Raw genomic sequence first — 21,793 nt, 5'->3', positions numbered from 1 at the left:
TGAATTAACAGTTTTTCACCGGTTATGAAGCAGATATATATAGAGATATAATTGTGTGTTTAGTCTTATTTTTCATGGTATACCTAGGAGAAAAAAACCTTATTTATAGCAAATAAACAACCTATAACAAGCTCACTTACTTTATACAAATACACCTAATTAACAATTGTATATCTGAGTAATGCAGTTTACTTTCATTAGAGAACATATTTACCTTTTACGCGTAGTTCTTGTTTCCTTCGATGCAATGTTTCCTTATAAAGTCAATTTGATATTACTGTATTTCTCCTTTGTTTGTTCTGTTACTACCTGTATACATCTTTATTGATAAAAAATACGTATTTTCCTTAATACATTCGCAATATCTGCAAAACAGTTAGTATTATTTCTCTCCTTAGACATTTTAACCAAATAAATTTTAACCACTCTATAACACAATTTTCTACAGTTATAGTATATTAATTATATAGTGGCCCATATTATACCATTTGTCAATTTATTCTTCAATATGTCTGACTGAATACAGCGGTGTACTATGAAATGGTGCATTGTCCATAACAATGACTGATAATTCCTCCAAGTTCATTAAAAGTTGATTTTCAAAACCATTTGCAAAAACAAGTCATGGCTCATTTCTCCATGATAGATACCCTTGAACTAGGAGGGAAACACTAGATTCATTATCTGTTTTAAAATTAAATGGAGCTTAGTATGCGCATGCGCCATATCCGGAGATGACCGTGGAGTAACGTTTCCTGCAAATGAAACATACATCTTCAGATAGGAAAAACATTAAAAAACGATCTAATGATGATCATGAATCGGGATCAACATCTGTTGAACGTGATCGCTGATATCACGAGTAAATTAGCATGAAAACACTTCGGTCCAATCTCACCCATCAATCGATCGGTGGTGCGCTCGCCCTATTTCCATCGAAACCCCGCAGATTCGACAAGTTCAAACGCTTGTCCTTTTGAGTGGCGTCGAGCTGCCAACCCACTCCTCGGCCCCCTTCACTCCCTTTAATCGCATAGTTGTAATCGCACCCTCGATTATTTTATGGATCTGCGGTCTTTAATCAAGCAGCAATTAACTGGAGTTTTTCTCATTCAGCGCCGCCTGTAATGATCCATTTAATACGCGGGGCACGTCTCCGCGATTCACGGTGGAGAGAGCGACGTCTGTGGCAACCGTTACGCTGCGGCCCAAGGCTCCTCCCGCTCGGGCTACCGCCGCGATCAAGAGCAGTTCTCGGTTTTAAAAAGCAGGAAAATCGTTCGGTTAATTGTGTTTTGCGGAGAGAAGGATTTCGATCAGGGCGTTTGTATAATTGTCCGGACCGTGGCCCTTTTATTCCTTCATTATTCGATCGATGCTTAATTGGTTCTCAATGCCGAGCTTTTTTCGGTTCGTTGTTTTTTTCTTACAGTCAGTCAAATTTCGTTGTTTTTATTTGAAGTTTGCTGACCGTATCCACACATACTTTTACGTTCATATATATGAAGTGCCTGATTTAACATTAAATTATAATATTACGAATGAATTTTCGTAGCTTTCGGATCAGATAATATAATCATGATTCTCAAACCGTGAAAAAATCGAAAATATATTATTAGAAATTATACATAAAGATAAACTATGTATATTTCAAGTGTATAGACTAGTGGGCAAAACAAATATAGACTCAAATGCCAAATGATGTTGTTCAGTTGTATTCCTGAACATATCGCAGGTTTATGATAAAGTGTGATATACTTCCCTTCATACTCACTTTCAGGTACTAAAAACTAATATTACAAGTTTCGTGTGCTGCTTACCGTAAGTCATAATAAGTTACCTCAATGTGTTTGTTAATAAATTAAATGATGGTGAATTCTCATTTTATATATGACCGTATAGGCACATATATAGGCTTTAGGGTAATGTTTAGATCAAGATATTTTAGACAGGAAATCAATTAATGAAACGATATATATATATATATATATATATATATATATATATATATATATATATATATATATATTATCAATAAAGATGTATACAGGTAGTAACAAAATAAACTAAGCAGAAATACATTAAGATCAAATTGACTTTATAACGAAACATTGCATCGAAGGAAACAAGAACTACGCGTCAAAGGTAAATATGTTCTCTAATGAAAGTAAACTACATTACTCAGATATACAATTGTTAATTAGGTGTATTTGTATAAAGTTAGTGAGCTTGTTATAGGTTGTTTATTTGCTATAAAAAAGGTTTTTTTCTCCTAGGTATACCATGAAAAATAAGACTAAACACACAATTATATCTCTATATATATCTGCTTCATAACCGGTGAAAAACTGTTAATTCTGTAAAACACACTAAATTAGTTGAACAAGTCTAACTGGGCTTGACAGCAAATATATTAATTTTATCACATTTCCCTATCTCAAAACTTAAAAATTACAATGACATCGCCCATAATAATAACAACTCGCGATATCCGAATGATACTGCACTAATTATAGACTACTATGAGGGAGACCTCAAGGAAATTGATGATGAAAGTCAAATATGAGGGTTAAAAATTAACAAACCCAACACAAAAGGGACGAAAGTAAGCCGAAATCCAACGTAAAATAAATATCAAACTAAACAACGGAAACCAAAAATCTTAAATCTTGAACAGAATAATTAAATATATTGGAAAGTATAATGAGTACTGATAATAACTAAATATATTGGAGTAAAAATAAACATAATAAGTAAGTCATAATAAGTAAGTCATAATAAGTTACCTCAATGTGTTTGTTAATAAATTAAATGATGGTGAATTCTCGTTTTATATATGACCGTATAGGCACATATATAGGCTTTAGGGTAATGTATAGATCAAGGTAGACATTTAGACAGGAAATCAATTAATGAAACGATATATATATATATATATATATATATATATATATATATATATATATATATGCTTATGCTTGTTAAGTAGTATTTAAACTATTTTAGCTGTAGTTCCACAGTGTAGTGTCTTGCGACCACTCTTATATTTGCTCTATACTGCTGTTATAACAGCAATGAAAGAAACAGTACTTGGAACATTTGCCGACGACACAGTTATCGTGGAAAAATACGTATCTCTGTCTAATGCTGTAGAAAAAGTACAAGTAGCGGCCAACAATATCTACAAATGAAGTAGAGACTGGGAAATAGTTATATACAAATAGCTCCAAATCTGTCCATGTTAATATTGCTTTGCGGCAAATTGACAAAAACCTAATTATATCACTTGACACATGCCCGATTCCTCAATCAGATTCAGCCAAATATCTCTGAAATTATGTCGATGGTGGTTAAACTGGAAACATTTTGTTAGACAAAAAGTAGAGCAGATTAGACTCAAAGTCCAGCATCTGTACTGGTTAGTCGGAAGAGACTCTCAACTTGACCTAAAATCAAAGACTATCGATGAATATCGGTCAACCATAAAGCCAATTTGGACCTATGGTATTAATGCAAGTACAACTGAATAGTAGTAATAAATTAATAAGTAAAATGTAATTAATTAAAAAAAAGATTTTGTTTTGTAATTTCCCCAAAGTAAATTTAAATTTAATTGATTTTAATCATACTTCTTGTTTAATTTTAAGTTTTGGAAATAACTCTTGACATTTTGAGTTATTTCAGTACTTATTTACAAACCATAAACATTTGTAAAACTATTTTAATGGTATAGAATTGGCCTTAACAAAGGTTTGTGGGTACCTCATGCCTCACATTCTCCATGAAATCTCAGAGTTTTTGGGATGGAATTATCAGAATAGTGGCAAAAGGTAATCGATCAAGACGGTACAGATACGTATATCAATTATTAGTATTTAAGAACTATATTGATAAATAGGTTTTGAAAACCATGAAAAACATTCCCTTCTCTCACAGCATATCGAATGTATATATATGAATTTTAAATAAAATATATCAATGTATTTTTATCAACTTTAAATATATTTTTGATCCAGTCCAGTATAGATTAATTGTCTGGATAACTAGATAAGTAATTTTCTTCCTTTTCAAATTAGAAGAGCTAAAGAAAACCTTTTTCTAGCAGTAGTATTATTAGTTTTTTTAAAATTACAAAATTCGTCAATACAAACACCAAGGAAGTAATCCCCTATTGTCAAGGTTCTAAATACACCATACCTGCTCTAGTAATTATAAAAAGAGAAGATTAATTTAGTCCTTAAAGAAATAAATAATAGTCGCGTGAGGATATATCTGGATTATATGAAGGTTTCGACAAAGTTTCTCCAACTTTTTGACGACTCTCTGAAAAAGCACGGGATTTTTTTTCCTGGAGTTCATAAGACAGCAAGATATCTTCTTAGTTTGCCTATAAATCATTGTAATTGGATCATTATTCGTCGTATAAAAATGAATTCAATTTTCACGTGTTTTATATTTTATTGGCTTTATAATAGATTTATAAAACTTCGGTACAATATACAAATATATTTCACCCGTTTGTTAATCAAATTATTTGTGAAATAAGGGAATATTAAATGATATTTAAAATAGTTTTTGTAGCTAGCTATTATTATTCCCTTCATTCTGGCGGTTGTGGTGGGTATCAGATGGAAAGAGCCTTTGGAGTTTATGCCTAAACAGAACAAATATTTGGTATCTCTATACAATATCGTTAACGTTGTCTTGCTGCAAAGTAGCTTGATAGGGTTTCTCTTTAAAAATGGTTGTTGAGCCATGTTTGTTTCATCAGGACAGCTATTGAAACAACTTAATCTTTAATATACTGGCAGTGTCTTTTTGTCTCAAATGGTGGTTTTCTGGATATTCAATAAAATAGGATAAAATTCCTTTTTTATCCCAGCTAGCTCTATTAACACCTGATTCGTTGCTTCCAGAAGAAGATCTAATGCATCACTCCATGGGTCAGAACACAATATTCGGATGTTCGACCGCAGGGCACAGCGGCATCAATCAGCTGGGAGGCGTCTACGTGAACGGTCGACCGCTACCCGACTCCACCAGGCAGAAGATCGTGGAGCTGGCCCATTCGGGCGCGAGACCCTGCGACATCTCGCGCATCCTGCAGGTGTCCAACGGCTGCGTGTCGAAGATACTCGGCAGGTAATATTCCGAACGGAATTTTATTCTTTATGTTTGGCTGATGAAAGTTTATTTGGATTCAGGTACTACGAGACGGGGTCGATCAAACCGAGAGCCATCGGCGGTTCGAAACCGAGGGTGGCTACGCAGCCGGTGGTCCAGAAGATCGCCGAGTTCAAGAGGGAGTGTCCGTCGATATTCGCCTGGGAAATCCGAGACCGGTTGTTAAGCGAAGGAGTTTGCAATAACGACAACATACCCAGTGTAAGTAAATAGTCTCGTTATTATTAATTAACGATTAGGGTGTGTTTTATATATTGTTTATTCTTCGTTTCTTCAGGTATAAATTACTTTTTTTGTATCTCCGCCCATTATTCTTGCTTCAGTCTGTGATTTCAAGTTGGTTTAGGTCTCCCTCTTGTTTTTCTCCTCCATGGAGAAAACCCACATGTTGCGTAGCTCTAAAGTAGATTAGAGTAGGGTAAACTAAGTTGTCTACTCTCTGTGTATTCTTCCACTGATGTTTATTCTTATTTCTTTTATTTCTTGTATTTTTTTCTCTTGTCCATCTTTGTTCAGAGTTACCCCCCTGTTTTTTCCAAGGTATTTCATTTCGGATGCTGGCGTCTTATCTTTATTTCTCTTTGATAATATCCACATCTCTCAACTGAAAACTAAAGTTGGTTTTTCCAATTATTGCATTCATTTCCATCTTCAGATACTTATATTCAATTTACTTGTTCTATTTTTATACCCTCAGTTTAAAATTTAATTAATTATTTTTATTATTCGTCAATGTTGCTGCACCAAATTTATGTTAAAATGTTTAACAGGCCCCAAAATGAAAGTAACATGCTGCAAAAGTATTATTGCTGTCTTCTTGACAATAGTGTTTTAAATAATTAATATTTCTTACTAGATTTGCTTCGAAACATACTAAAAACCGTTTGCATTCAATAGTTATTAAAATAATTATTTTACATCATGGTCAAGAAATAGAAAGACAGTCATTCTTCTTTTTTAACTTTTTTAATTATTACATTATCCACTACTATATCCACTAAGAAAAATATATTTCAAAAAAATTATACAACAATACAGACATTAGTATCAGTGTCTTGTTTAACCTTGATTTTGAATTCATCAATTTTGTTCATATATTAACTGAAGATATCCCTAAAAATATAAAATAAAAATTTTAAAAACCGAAACTATATTCTTTGCAAGTCAGTATGCATAATTTTAATTAACATTAAGAAATGGAAAGACCACCATTCTTCTTCCTTATTCAACAAAACTTTATAATTCCATACTTCAACAAAATAATCCAAATAATGTAGGCTCAGCATCTTGTTTAACTCTTTAGTATCTCTTGCTTTTGAATTGTTTATTTTTGTGTACATATAAACTGAAGATTGTCCCAAAAATATTTATGACAAAAATTCAAAATTTTCAAACCGAAACTATATTATTTTCAAGCCAGTATGTGTTAGGCCACTGACAGTAGTGCTTTGATCTGTCGATTCAGATACTGAAACTATGAGTATTCTTCATGTATAACCAATATTGCTTACAAATAAATGGAATCTTTAATAAATATTAATAATAATATAATAATATTATATATAATAAATATAATAACATTATAATTAATAATAATATTAATACTAATACAATAACATAATTAATAACATTCATGGGCGATAGAGCACTTCAATCGAATTAGCCAGGATGCATATTTACTAAGATTCCATTGAAAAGTACTAAATTACTAAATTTAAATAGTTGGAATGTTGGAAGTCTAATCATACATAGTATAATGTTTCAACAAATTGACACATTGTTTGTTGTTGACAATGTTTGCCTTATTGAGAAACGATGAACCATTACTGAGAAAAACATGGATTAAAAACATAGAAAGATTTCTGAAAAATAGGATACTAATAATGTCCGGGGCTAGAACAGTCGAACTCGATTTACAACTATGGCGAGGTTTAGTGAAAAATAATCGAAGCTATGTGACACCAATAGCAGCATATTGGTTAAGAAGCTGACATTCTCGCTGAGTGACGGCTGTAGATGATGACCAAAATTCATTCAACAATGTATAGTATATAAACAGGGCCAAGCGAAAACGAATCGGTCATATTTGTTAAAAAAGGAACCCATTACTCATTCATGTTTTTTTTTTATTAGTTTTGTTTTCTGTTCTGGCCTAAAACCAGGTTGTGGAATGCGTGATGCATTCCTGGTCGCGGAAACTTGCCTTGGAGTGACAAGTTTGACCGGATTATGTGGCACCGGGTTGGGATATGGGACCCGCTGATCGTGTAGCCGTTATTGAGTACGAGGACCCGGCGGCTCTATTGATTCGCGAACTTGAGTTAACACACGACTGGATACTGTCGTATGGGGGCAAAAGTTATGATTGCAGCGACGTATGAGGTCGTTTGAGCATGGAAACAGGGGAAGTTAGCGGTGACGCGGTGCTAAGCTCCCAGCATGTCGACCAGCTCGCGAACAAGCGCGTTTTCAGACGAACTTGGTTTGAGTTGTTTGTGGAATGATTGAAATACGAAGTGCTTGATTTCTGGAGTGTCATTTTCTCTATAAATTTGATTATTTCTGACAAATAAAGGAGCGTTTAAAATTCTCCTGAGGAGCATATTTTGGAAAACTTGAAGCTATTTTATCTAGTAGGGTGCAACAAACTTGAAGTAGACATTAGATCCGTAGAGGAGTACGGACCAAATTAACGTGTTGTAAAATAAGCATTAGATGGAGATGGGGAGTCCGCAAGAAAGGCAGATCGGAGAAGGTAGCAGGTTTGCTATCCCCGAACCTTTCTGGATTGCTTCCTGGATTTGGGAATGCCAACCGTCGATCGAAGTGAAGACCTGGCGACCTTTCGAAAGGCGCAGTGCGTAACGCTTCTTACTGAAAGTGATGGCATGGGTTTTCAGGGGGTTGATTTACAACCTCCACAATTTGAACTACTTGACCCCATGATCGAGCTGCTTCTGTAAACGTTCTTGAATTGTATCTTCATGTTTTATAATTGCAATGGCGATTTTGAGATTAAAAATGTCTTAAAATTAAAAATGTAAAAATGTAAATCATGCAATCACATTTTTTCTTATTAAAAATATCTAATACTAGCTGACCCGACAGACTTCGTCCTGTCAAAAAGATTTGTAATGTGGCAGTTTTTGTGCCTACGTATTTTAAAAAATTCTCCTGAACAGAACCATCACCCTGGTGATAGGGCGTTGTGAATAAAAAATAATTAAATAAAACATATATAAGGATTGAAAAGTAAGTAATCGCTTTATTGTTAATCATGTGAATCATAATTATTATTATTATTATCATTATATTGCTTTGTGGTATACGATGTTCTTTGTTTGATTACCTGGCGCATAGATAAACAAATCTGATGGTTTTCCAACACGGGAACAGGCAACATACAATTGACCATGTGAGAAACATGGGTTTTCTAGATTAATACCACAAACACTTAATGTTTGCCCCTGGGGCTTGTTTATAGTCATAGCAAAAGCAAGCCGCACTGGAAACTGTAGTCGTTTAAACTCAAATGGCACATCAGTCGGAATCATTGGGATGCGCGGTATGAGAACATCTTCTCCTTTATACTTTCCTTTGAGTATAGTTGCTTCTATCACATTGTTTAGTAATTTTTTTATCGCTAACCGTGTACCGTTGCAAAGACGCGGTTGGTTGATATTTCGCAACATTATAACCACCGATCCAACCTTTAATTGAAGATTGTGAGGTGGCAATCCTGGCAAATCCAGCGAGTTTAAAAATTCCGGTGGATAGTTGACTACATCATCTTGATTAGTAGCCGAATCAACTGATTTATATATCCTCAATTCGCCTGTAATTTGTTCTTGAATTTTGAAATTTAATTCATTTACATCTATGTTTTTTGCAGCCAGTATAGCTCGTTCGCTCAACCAATCATGGTTTCTGTAATTTTGAGAAACATCTGGAAACACCTTCTGAATAAGTTCATCTTTTGATCGAGTTAACTGACAAAAACTTTGAGGAAAGTTAATGCAGCCAGTCAACATGTCTATAGGAAATTTGCCATTACCAATGTCAATGAGTTGTTTAGAGAATATGTTTCCAGATTGGTCATTTTGCAACTCGACACGCATATTCTTGCTTAAATGAAGTACTTTGACATGTTTCCACAAATTGGAGGACTTTAGACATGCATTGAGTTCATCAGCTGGCGTTGATCGTGGAATCACTGGCAATGTTTGACGAAAATCTCCTGCTAATAAAAGCATTGCACCACCAAATCGGTTATTATTGCTACGTAGATCTTTTAAGGTTCTGTCTAAAGCCTCCAAAGATTTTTTATGTGCCATCGTGCATTCATCCCAAACAATCAATTTACATTGCTGCAAAACCTTTGCCATTGCAGAGTTCTTCGAAACGTTGCAGGTTGGAGTTTCATTGCTTTGCATATTTAATGGCAATTTTAGTGCTGAATGGGCTGTTCGACCACCTTCAAGCAAAGTTGCTGCGATTCCCGACGAAGCGAGTGCAAGTGCAATTTTATTTTGTGAGCGAATTGTTGCTAATATTAATGAAATCAAAAAAGTTTTTCCTGTACCACCAGGTGCATCTAAGAAGTAAATCCCTCCAGTTTCATCATTTGTTACTTTCATAAGAGTTTCAAATACATACTTCTGTTGTTCATTTAACAGTGGAAGATTTGTTTGAATTAATTCTTTCAAAGCGTTGAGATCATACAGTCTTTCTCGATGCAACTCTTGGTTAAAAGCGTCATGCATTGGACGATTGGGCGCGGTCAGGCCTAATTGAATTAATAGTTTGTTTGACATTATCAAGCACATGTCCTCAATTGAAATCAATGCTTCATTGTAAATTTCTTCACTGATTTGTATATTTGGATTTCCCATTCTATTCCGTATTTGATATAAAATATCATCACACATATAATCTTTGTACTTCATCCACAAATCAATTGGGTTTGATGGGAAGCATGTAGATATGATTATAGAAAACAATGTTCGTATTTGATGAGCGTGTGATGATATTACAGCATCATTGAGAGTTTGATCCCAATGAGCGTCATTTTCAAGCAATTGCAAACGTTGACAGGCTTCTCTGTAGGATCCACACAATTCACCATCAACAGTTCGTAACTGTTGGAATGATGTTGGGCCACGTACATTGACTAATAGCAGTCGTAAATAAAAACATTCATCATTGCTTGGATGTACTGAATAAATCCGGCCAATCGCATCGGTGGAATATACATCTGTATATCCTGGAACTGGTTTTCCTTGTTTCCGTCGTATAAATCTCCTTGAGGATTGATTCCAGGTATAATATTTTGGCATTTCAGAATATAGCAATGTTTGTGCGAAATCATCGTTTTGGCATGTCTCAAAAAAACTGGTTAATGTAGTAGATGGTGGCTGAGCAGCTCTTTGTACTGCGTTCTGTGCTGTAAAATACACTCTTTGTCCATTTTCTAAATGTACAGCTAAGTGAACAACAGAAGGGTGTCTCTCATGAATAGGAAAAGAAAATATTCGCCAAACTGCTTCATTACTGCTAACATAGCGGCCCATTTGGTATTGGGTAACTTCATCATTAGAATTCTCTGCACCAATTCCAATCACAGCCATATCACTCCCTTTGGTTACATATTTGCAAATGTATTTAATCGATTTCACTGAATGGCAAGATTCAACGTTGATGTGTGCTTTGAATGTCTTTGATAAAATGGGTGAATATGGAACAATCCAACGATTATCTATTTCAATATCTTGTTGATTTAATTTGACAATTGTTGATTTTCCATTGTCTGCTGTCGATCTGCGACGATACAATGGATAACCGTCATTACCAGTAATTGTTTCCGATATTAATGTCCGTGGATATCGTTTTGAACATTTACCATCCATCATACACGGTGAATTTTGATTAAGAGTTCCACAGGGACCATGTATCATGTTTTTGATAACTACCTCATGCAATCCAGGATCTACTTGTACATTAGGGATTTCAGCTGATATCACTGCATCAACTTCATTTGGCCTTATCTTTTCAACCAACCAAATCAAAATGTGTGCATGTGGCAATCCTCGTTTGTGCCACTCCACAGAATACATCCAGCAGCGTGTCTCACCAAACACATTATGTTTTACGATGAAATTCATTAAAGATTTCAACTTTTGTCTAAAGACTCTGGCTGTAATATCATGACGATCAATGGGTGATTGCCCAGGGAATAACTCCTGCTTAATTTCTATCCATTGCGGATTGCATGTAAATGTGATGAACAAATCTGCTGTACCATAATGACGAACATACGACATGGCATCTTGAGCATATTCGTGCATATGCCGAGGGCTTCCGATGTATGTTGCTGGAAGAATAGTCATCCGACCGACATTCTGTGCATTTCCATCAGTATTAATCGCATCTCGAAGGTGAATATACTCTTCAGATCGGAGTTTGGTTTGATTCAACCTGATGAATGTTAATCTCTCCGTTTCAATTTTAACATACATGTCAACAACATATTTGTGATATAATCGGCGACATTTCAATATGTGATTATCTTCATTTTCCCGAATCATTAGGCGGTATGAATAATAGTTCATTGAACTGACTTTTTTGTTGGTTTCAGAACCTGTAAACAGATTTTGTTTTAATAACATTCAAATATAAAATTAAAATACATAATATAGTGACTGAGATATTATCGCCATAGCTAAACTAATATTTTAGTTACCTGTAATGGGATTTATCATTTTTATTGAGAAATCGTAGCCATCTTCACCTTGCCAAAATATAATGGGATATTGCAGTGCATCATATGAGCGGTGTGTTTCCTTTATACGTTGTAATTGATCATTCCGACGATGTAAAACAATATCACGGGATTCCAAGTTTTCTCCAACTACAACGATAGCAACTTCATCAATAGTTGGTGCATTAAAACGTCTTGTATGTTGACCTGCAGGTGTTTTATCACCTCTGATTACAATTTTGTGATTATCGGATGGCATCAGATCCAGGGCAGTTTTAAACAATATAATCAATTGATTGCGTTGATGAAATAAATTTTGTAATTGTTCTACAATAGACCTTTTTACTAAATTGTTATGTGCACAACGCAGATCAATTTCTTGTGGTGAATTGCCCATAAAATAAATTTGCAGGAATTTGTTGTCGCTATCTGACACTGGTAACAGTGAACCTGCTCTGTGATATATTTGCCCTTGTATCTGTAAATAAAAAAAATATTATGGTGTGGTATAAATTAATGGATTGTCAGTGATCAAACTTAAATAATATTTGATCTTAAAAAGTATATATTTAGTTTTAACTAATATCTATCAATTATAAAATATAATAAAAGTGTCACTGAAACTGAATCACCATATAATATGATGACTAAGTGATATATTTCGTAATGATTAAGAAATTGAAGATTAGTAACACATCTTAACTTTGGTGACAGAAAATTTTGTTCGCTAAAATAATTATGATTAACTGCTATAATACATACCTTGAAAGTTGGCATAAAATTTTCCCGAACTGCATTTGTTGCCCCAAATGAAGTCATTTGAAAGCAATTGTTATATTGTTGGATATGTGTCAAAAAGTGTATAGAATCTGTTCCTATTCCTGAAACCAATGAGTACAATGGTTCTGGTGGTGGATCCAATGGTATCAATTTCACTTTACCATTTGCGCAACACAATCCATTGGCTTCGTTTTTGTATTTTAATGCCTTACAGTGTGAGCAAACCAAGTTCATAGAACCAATAACAACACATTGGTAGTTACTGTAGTCAATTGACACATCGTAACTGAAAGCAGCTCGATTCAAACTTGCGCGATTATTAGTTGAACGTCGCGCTCGCGGTTCACGCGTTTGTGATATCCGAATTCTTTCACGTTCATTTCCGTCGTCACGTTCTTTTGCAATACGATTATATCGGTAATTAGCTTGGTTTATAGCATTTCTGGTTCTTCTACCTAAATTGCTTCGTCTTATAGGAGGCATATCAAATATAAATTATTTTTTCACTAATCACGAACTAAACAAACACTAACTAACTAAACACTCTGCACAAAACACGATATACGAATTTGTTTCGTGTATCAGTTGACAATTCATCTGTCATCTGTCAAAAGTCATCTGTAACAGACAACTTTTTTTTTTAAATTTGATATGACTTGAACTCAAATCCTTTTAAGCCGTACGAATTGTTTTATTTATTTAAAATTTGAATTAAATTTTAAATAAATAAAAAATTTTAAATAAATAAAACAATTCGTACGGCTTAAAAGGATTTGAGTTCAAGTCATATCAAATTTAAAAAAAAAGTTGTCTGTTACAGATGACTTTTGACAGATGACAGATGAATTGTCAACTGATACACGAAACAAATTCAAACAAAAAGGGCTTTTTTTAGGGTTTTTCCAGCAATAATTCTAATTTTTCTCGCCGTAGAAACCATCCTTGAACTTCAACGAACATTTTAAAAAAAGATTTGGCCAAATTGGTCCAGGCGTTGTTGAGTTATGCGCTTACCATCACATTTTGCGATTCATTTTTATATATAAGATGAAAATTAATATTAAAAATACCCATAAATCCCGGTCGTATTACAGCGATTATTAAAAGATCTCGACTGGGGTAGAGGGGGCCGAGGAAAAAGCAAAATATACTGTCAATGTTGTTGTTTTGACGAAAAAAACAGGAACTGTTTGCAAACAAAAAGCGAAATAAGGCTTACAAGGTAAATCGCAGCTTGTCGGAGTCTTTGGGGGGAAACCCTGAACGGTTGCCGTGGTAACGACGAAGGCAGGAAAAGGGCGAGAGCGACGGAATGCTGGGGGGATTATAAAAATAGGCCGGGATTAAGGAATTTTATTTTTATGGCGAGATTAGGGACGGCAACAAAATATTTCTCGTATATTGTTATGTATTATCATCAACTACTAGTCAGGAATTATTGCAATCATTTTGGTATCGGCGCTACTTGTTTATTTAAACAAATTTTCATGCAATAACTTTTAATAAATAGTTCACTTTTTTTCTAAAATATATAGCCTCTACAAGGACATGGAAAAATACAATTTTCATTTATAATGATTGTAGATAGACTCACCAAGGATTGCTTTCACTTTATTCATCAATTTGTCTTTTTTAACTCTAAATTAATTTATTTCTTGTAAGGTTTATGAAGGAATTTCCGATTATTAATTATTGTATTGTCCACTGTTATATCCACTAAGATATATATGCACATTTTATTTAGTTTACGCCCAAAAGAGGTTTAAATATTTAAAAAATTATCTTCTTAAAGTTACATAAACATCTAATTTCCATATTTTTGTTAAATATAAGATGTTATAATACATATATTATAATATAGTTCATACATATATGATCATATAGTTGGAATTAGTGACAATAGTTAATAATTATTGGTATTTTTTATCTATAATATAAATAATCATCACAGAAGACATCTAGTCTTATCCAGCCTGGTTACTGGCGTGACTGGGATCATTTTCCTTATTGGCTTTTGCACTCTTGCCTAGGACCGTGCCTTACGACCATGATTTGAACCCGCCACTATCGCAACAGTAGGTGGACCGTCCTGTCGCCTTCACTACTGCGCCACTAAGCCGGCTTGAATATTTTTAAATACAAGATTATATGCGTTAAATTTGAAACTTAAGTGTTTTAAATATTTCCTTGTATTTATTTTAATACTTTTTGGCAATTTCTTTAGTATAAGAACGTGTATAAACGAAATTAAAAAAATACATAAAAATATGTTTTGAATATTTACATATAAGATATAAATATTTATATAAATGCGATATAAAAATATTCATAAGTATACTTTGTTGGCGATTTTTGACCGAATTTCGTTTGTGATGTTTGATTTGTTCGTGAATTTCGTGATCTTTAATTTTGTATGTATTTTGTAATGTTGTTATTAGTTTTGGCAATTTTGTTCGTGTATGTACGTTTATAAAACTAAATTAAAAAATACGTAAAAGACATGGTTTGCCTATATTTCAAATATAATAAGTGACTATATTTTAAATATAATAATCAATACAAGTTTGATGGTAATATAATATAATAACATTCACAAGTAGACTTTATTTGCGATTTTTGACTGATATGTATAACTTTGTGGTAACATTGGTGATTTTAAAATTTTTGTAACTAGTTGTGTAATATTTTAAAATATTTTCTGTAGTATCTAAAGTGGTTCAAACAAATCCTTAGAATATAGAAAAATATTCTATAGTTATTGTATAAGTGTAAATATGATTTGTCTTTTTGTTGGTTTTAATATTAGGTCATTTGAAAGGATTGCTAGCGATCTTTAATTCTGTATATATTTCTTACATTTGCTATTTTTACAGTAGATAGTGTTGGAAGTATACATTAGTTTACTTTTAATTTGAACAAATCTGCAGCAAAAAACATATTGTTCTTAAGCAACAAATTATCCTAAGATGTTCTAAAAGTTTATGGACATAAGCATTTGATAAAAAATGCAATTTGAACATTTCACTATGAATTGATTGAAGAAAATATTGACTTTGATTGTAAGTTAAAATAGACAGCCGTTAAAATAGTATCCGTCGTGTTTACCACACATTTATCGTTCTGATTATTTGTTATTTTGATCGATGATGCATGGATAATCAGAAAACGGGTGAATAGAGATTAATACTTTTTTGAGTAAAACAGAATATTTGTTTTTTAATAATAAATATCTATGTTATGATGTGTGAAATATTCGCTCTTAAGTGAAACAAATTGTCCAAAGTTGTTTCAAAAGTTTTAGGACATAATGATTTGATAAAAAATGCCGTTTGAATATCATATTATGAATTGATTGAAGAAAAAAGTCATTGATCCTTTTGATTATTAGTTGTTTTGATCCATGATGAATGGATAGTCAGAATAGGAGTAATTAGGGACGTCCTTTGACAATAAATACCCAGTTTTAGCCTAAAATTATGTCTTTTTCATATAATGTGTGAAAGATATTGCTCTGAAGTTAAACAAATTGTCAAAAAACGTGTTTCAAAAAATTTCAGGGTATAAGTATTTGATAAAAAATGCAGTTTGGACATCATACTATCAATTGACTCAAGAAAAAGGCGATTTTGCAAGTTTAAATAGGAAGACTTATTGTATTGGTAGTGGCTATCAGTCATTGATCGTTCTGATTATTAGGTGTTTTGTGGATAGTTTATGGAAGAAGTGGCGTAGTTTTGTCTAAAAACCTTTCTGCCTATTCCTGGTCTCATATGAAGTGTTAGATAGTAAAAAATATGTTATATATGTTATCTAAATGTGATATTAATACAAGTATTCATCTTCTTGATAAGATTCAATAACCGTCTGTGTATATTGCATACGATTTTTAACTTAAATCACCCGAATTAGCACCTTAAGCCTCTTTTACGTTCGCTTTTATTACTAGAGATAGTAACCTCGGCGATTTTAGAGTTTTTAATTAAAACCCCAGGCGGGATCGCAGCCAGCGACTTGAACTTCTTCGGCGCGGTCGGGAAATTTTACGCGTGCGCTCATCCGCTCGTCGATATGAAGTGCGATACGCACTGCCTGCCAATACTGACAACAGTCGGCTTTCCTGTCGGCGGGGGACCTTCGCGTATTAGACAGAGGGATGTTCCGACGGCGAACAAATGAATAATAAAATGGCGGCCGATTTCGCTCCGCCATTGGACCGTTAGACCGACACTGTCCCTGTTTTTGTTACGGCGGGGCGGGATGCAATCGCGTTATTATCACGTAAATTGGGCGCCAGGTGATGGGCATTGTGCGTTGCGGTATTATTTGGGGTTTCGCGATGAAAAGGGGGACGAGCCCGATTCTTCCTTTTTTTTATTTTCGATTCATGCATGACAATAAAACCGAATATGTTAATGGACTTCTGTGCGAAGGCTCGTCATGGAAGCGGCAAATCGTCGGGTTCTGATCCTTTCAAAATGGAGTTAGGAGATGGGGAATTAATTCAGTCGTGAAATCATATTAAAATGAATGAAGCGACTCGAATACTATTCATTATCAGTTCTTTTATAGGGCAGAGGAAAATGGAAGTTTAATTGTTACCCAACTCCTTTTGATTCTGTCTGATTTTTAAAGTTAGTCAACAGTCTCAAAATAGTTCTTTTTTCAACAAAGGAGACATAGTAATGCTAAAGCTAAAGCTACAAATATCCAACGTGCAGCAAGAAGACAACATTATTAATCGCACTAAACCTTGCTATTTCTAAAAGAGAAGCGTGAATTTATTTATGAGCGAAAAGAAATGAGACCTAAATTTGATAAATATCCAATAAATTTGCATTGTTATAAAAGTATTTTGTAATATTAAAAAGAGAATATTTGCATGACTAGAAAATCATATTATAATCTATTAAAATTTAATTAAATCAATAAGTTTTTCGACCAAACTGACGCTAACGATGCAAATTGATGGTATAATTCATTTGCGAACTTTTTAATTTTAAGAACGATCTTTGATACACCCAGCAAGAAAACAATATTATTAAACACAATAATTACTGATATTTTTGAAAGAATATCATGAAAACTCATACAATTATGAAGTATAACAAATGAGATACGATTAAATTTGATAAATATTTAATAAATTTGTAAAATGTTCTAAGAAAACTTCATTTAAGTCAGTCAACAATCTCAAAATAGTTTTTCTTTAACAAAGGAGACATAGTAATGCTAAAGCTAAAGCTACAAATATCCAACGTGCAGCAAGAAGACAACATTATTAATCGCACTAAACCTTGCTATTTCTCAAAGAGAAGCGTGAATTTGTTTATGAGCAAAAACAAATGAGACCTAAACTTGATAAATATCCAATAAATTTGCATTATTATAAAAGTATTTTGTAATATTAAAAAGAGAATATTCGCATGACTAGAAAATCATATTATAATCTATTAAAATTTAATTAAATCAATAAGTTTTTCGACCAAACTGACGCTAACGATGCAAATTGATGGTATAATTTATTTACAAACTTTTTAATTTTAAGAACAATCTTTGATACACCCAACAAGAAGACAAAATTATTAAACACAATAATTATTGCTATTTTTGAACGAATATCGTGAAAACTCATAAAATTATGAAGTATAACAAATGAGATATGATTAAATTTCATAAATATTCAATATATTTGTAAAATGATCTAAGAAAGTTTTATTAGAAGGATCAGAATACTCTTTTAATAAAGTGGATGAATGAGTCTACAACCAAACATCGTGGTTAAAAAAGTATATTCTTTTATAAACTGTTAAAATTTGGTGAAATTGCTGAAGTAGTTGAAACGTCTGAATATCAACAAAGGCTATGACATATTATATTAAGTGTACAAATAAGTTACAAGCGTTCAATAAAAAGAAACCATTATATTATGCTTTAATTATCTGATGTAAAAACCAAAAAAATAGCTGAAGGTCGAAAACCTGTATGAATACATGTTCTTACGTACGTAGTGGAAAAAGCAGTGGTTAGCAAGCACATCTGAATCAAAATTAATAAATATACTTACAATACTTGATTCTAGAAAACCAACGAAACTTATTTATATTCACAATAACACTATGCAGCAGTACAAATGTTTCAAGCTTAAGAATAGGTATGTCATTTTTATTCTTGGGGAATTTCTATTTGGAAGCAGCATCAGGTAAAAATCAAATGTTTTTGGGATATAAACTTAATTTTTGTTTTTGTACTGTATATTATCTGCCTGCAGTGTTTCCTAATTGAATGTTGAAATGAAAAATAGTTGAATATGAAAATATGAGGAAACTATGAATTGCAAGTCTTATTGAACGGAACCTCCGATCCCGCAATCAAAGAGCTTTTAAACGGCTCCGTATTTGATGATCAAAAATCAACGGTTGAATTCACTGAAAATGCCATTTCGAACAGTTTCAATATCGGGGATTCGTTGCTTGCCAAGTATAAAGAAGAGTGGTCTTCTGTGGCGTATGGTAGATGGCGAAGAAAAATTGTGATACTATGAATATTCCAATCAAAGAAAAATTCATGAATTAGTACAGGAGAAATATCCGCATCGATGTTGCAGCAAAATATTCATGGTCAAAAAATCTTGTATTAGGTGGTATCAGTAACACGCAATATATCACGAACTACTAAAACCAATTGAAACAATTAAATGAAAAAGTCCAATGACATATTGTTGGACGACCGGAAGAGCAGTTGGAGAAAAATAGCAATAATAATAGCACCTTTTGATTGCCATTTACTCAGATTGATACAGCATGGCTTATGACTTTAATGTGCTGAAGAAATGCGAAAATCAACATCTTAATTATATTAAACCAACATCACTTCAAATCAAAATCAAATTAATCAAAAATTTTTAGCAGCTCTGTAAAGTGAAAACATGATCAGAATACATGCCAACACCTAATAATTTAAAATCTTTTTTCTAATTTTTGTCCTAATTTATTCCATAAGGTGAAAAATATATGCCTTTGTCATGTAATTAAAGTGTATACAAAATTACAAAAAACCGCATGTTAACGTGAGATACTTATACCAGATACCCAGAAGAATAATGCTTCTCCCTAATGAAACCGATGAAGTTAACAAAAGCACCGAAGGCAAAACCGAACCGGAAATATGGCAATATCTATTCTATCTAAAACTCCATCTACTTTCAGCCCCGACAAAGAAAATATAAAATAACTTTTCCGATTTTTTCGCAATCGCTCTGGAAGCATCTGATGAGAGCGTCTGCCCATTCGGGTAACGTCGGAACGACCCCATTTACAGGCATTTTGCTCCTTACATTGGCATTTCCTGTTCACATTCGGCTGAACCCGAATTATTTGACCTATCATAGTCCCACTCTCGACTGTTTCCACTATCTTTTACCCTCTATTCGATTATTTATATGGTTGCCATGGTTCGGACTGGCCCTTTCTCTCGTTCGTTCTGTCGCTCTCTCTGTGTCTAGTTGTTTGATGTTTTTGTTTTTATATAATAAAATATTAGCACATATATGTAAGACTTAACGTCTTTAAATTAATTAATTTCTTAATACTAAGGCTAGATATTAATTGGCATATTGCTGTGCATTTCGTATTACTTGTAATAGTCCTGTGTTCGAAATTCAACAATTTATTAAGTAATACTTAAGTTAATTAATAATACTTAATAATAAGTAATAATAAGTAAGTAAGTTAATAATAAGTAATACTTAATTAATAAGTATTTAATAACGTTCCTCCCACAAAAGAGTAAAGGGAATTATTTAAAAATGATGTGTTTTTAAATCTTGCTTTCACAGTATTTTCAACTTATTATAGTTAAGACAGTTCATTTTTAATTTGCTTGCTATTTTTTTCGTTTATCTACTACCTTCCACTGTATCTTATATTCCACGAAGGTAGCTAACAACTCACTAACAAATGAAGAATTAAAATTCTATGAAGTTATTTTATAATTGTTAATATTCTTTGCAACAGTCAATTACACTCTTGATGCACAAATTAACGTATTTATTACTTGCAGAATTTGGTTAGTACTTTGTTAACAAATGCATTTACTAAGGAAACCTGAAATCAATCCTGACTTTGATATCGTTGTAATCTGTAGTCTGTAGCACCAAAAATGTTATAATAGAAGACAAATAATTATAAGACTTAATAGACGAAAATATACTTCAAATTTTTAAAGGAAATTCACACATTTTAAAGGACGGCTGAGTAGTTAATCAATATAAAGAAAAGTTCGTGACGTATTGTGACTGGCTATGAAATGTGATCAACTACGACAATCTGTCAACGCAAAAAGTCGTGGGTTAGTCCAGGAGGACTAAACCGAAATACTGATGAACATAAAGTCTTGCTGTGAAAACAACGGGATCAGCAAAGTGTAATGCATTACAAACTCCTAAAACCGAATGAATCTATAGCTACATATGTCTATCGATGCTAAGTGAACAAACCGAATGACATACAAAAATGCCCAAAAAAAAAACAGTAGCAAACAGCAAAATAAACCAAACATCACACCTCTGATAGAGTAGTTCTGCGTCACTGCTTCACTTCACTACACTTCTTTTGTGTTCTTCTGATTTCCATATAATTGCATCAGCAAATGTAGTTATCACGATGATATTTTATAAGTATAGTAATTGTGTAGTATAGACTCTATTAATTGTCTCGGTACGCGTAATTTAGTATATATATATATATATATATATATATATATATATATATATATATATATATATATATATTACAATTAATTGGAAATTGGGAGAATTCATAACCAACTAAAATCCAGAGACAATTTGTATCATCATCATCATCCTACTGATACATCCTATGATGGTATGTATTTTGTTATAAAGCATGTGTAATGATCCATGTTTAATACTGCACGTTTATAAATTTATTTCAATTCTGACGCACATGTCTTATATCGAAAATATACAATAACTTCATAGATAATTAAAATAATATAAAATAATTTCATAAATAATGCATTTGCGTTATATAGTAAAACCCATACTTCTCGCAA

The 21,793-nt window shown here is 32.9% G+C and overlaps 2 protein-coding genes across 4 annotated transcripts in view; one reads left to right on the top strand and one right to left on the bottom strand.

The window, feature by feature from the left end:
* Positions 1-21,793, top strand: part of toy (paired box 6 protein twin of eyeless) — an 86,014-nt gene that overhangs the window by 9,636 nt on the left and 54,585 nt on the right. Inside the window, exons 2-3 of one of the 3 annotated variants that reach the window (XM_076417577.1) lie at positions 4,920-5,142; positions 5,190-5,385. In XM_076417577.1, the coding sequence (XP_076273692.1) occupies positions 4,920-5,142; positions 5,190-5,385 (419 nt within the window). Of the gene's footprint in view, positions 1-4,916; positions 5,143-5,189; positions 5,386-21,793 lie in introns of all 3 variants that reach the window. The other 2 variants (XM_076417578.1, XM_076417576.1) reach the window with 2 other exon arrangements.
* Positions 7,412-13,227, bottom strand: LOC143204953 (uncharacterized). The gene is made up of 5 exons (XM_076417908.1): positions 12,883-13,227; positions 12,704-12,822; positions 11,924-12,419; positions 11,410-11,821; positions 7,412-7,484 (listed from the first exon to the last, which is right to left on the bottom strand). Exons 1-5 carry the CDS (start codon positions 13,202-13,204, stop codon positions 7,412-7,414), a joined length of 1,422 nt encoding a protein of 473 aa, XP_076274023.1. The 5' UTR covers positions 13,205-13,227.

This window comes from Rhynchophorus ferrugineus, unplaced genomic scaffold, assembly GCF_030347505.1.
Source record: "Rhynchophorus ferrugineus isolate W39M unplaced genomic scaffold, kcgeb_rfMv2 rfM11, whole genome shotgun sequence".
NCBI classification, from domain to species: domain Eukaryota; kingdom Metazoa; phylum Arthropoda; class Insecta; order Coleoptera; family Curculionidae; genus Rhynchophorus; species Rhynchophorus ferrugineus.
The sequence above is the reverse complement of the archived record's forward strand: the minus strand, read 5'-3'. Positions and strand labels throughout refer to the sequence as shown.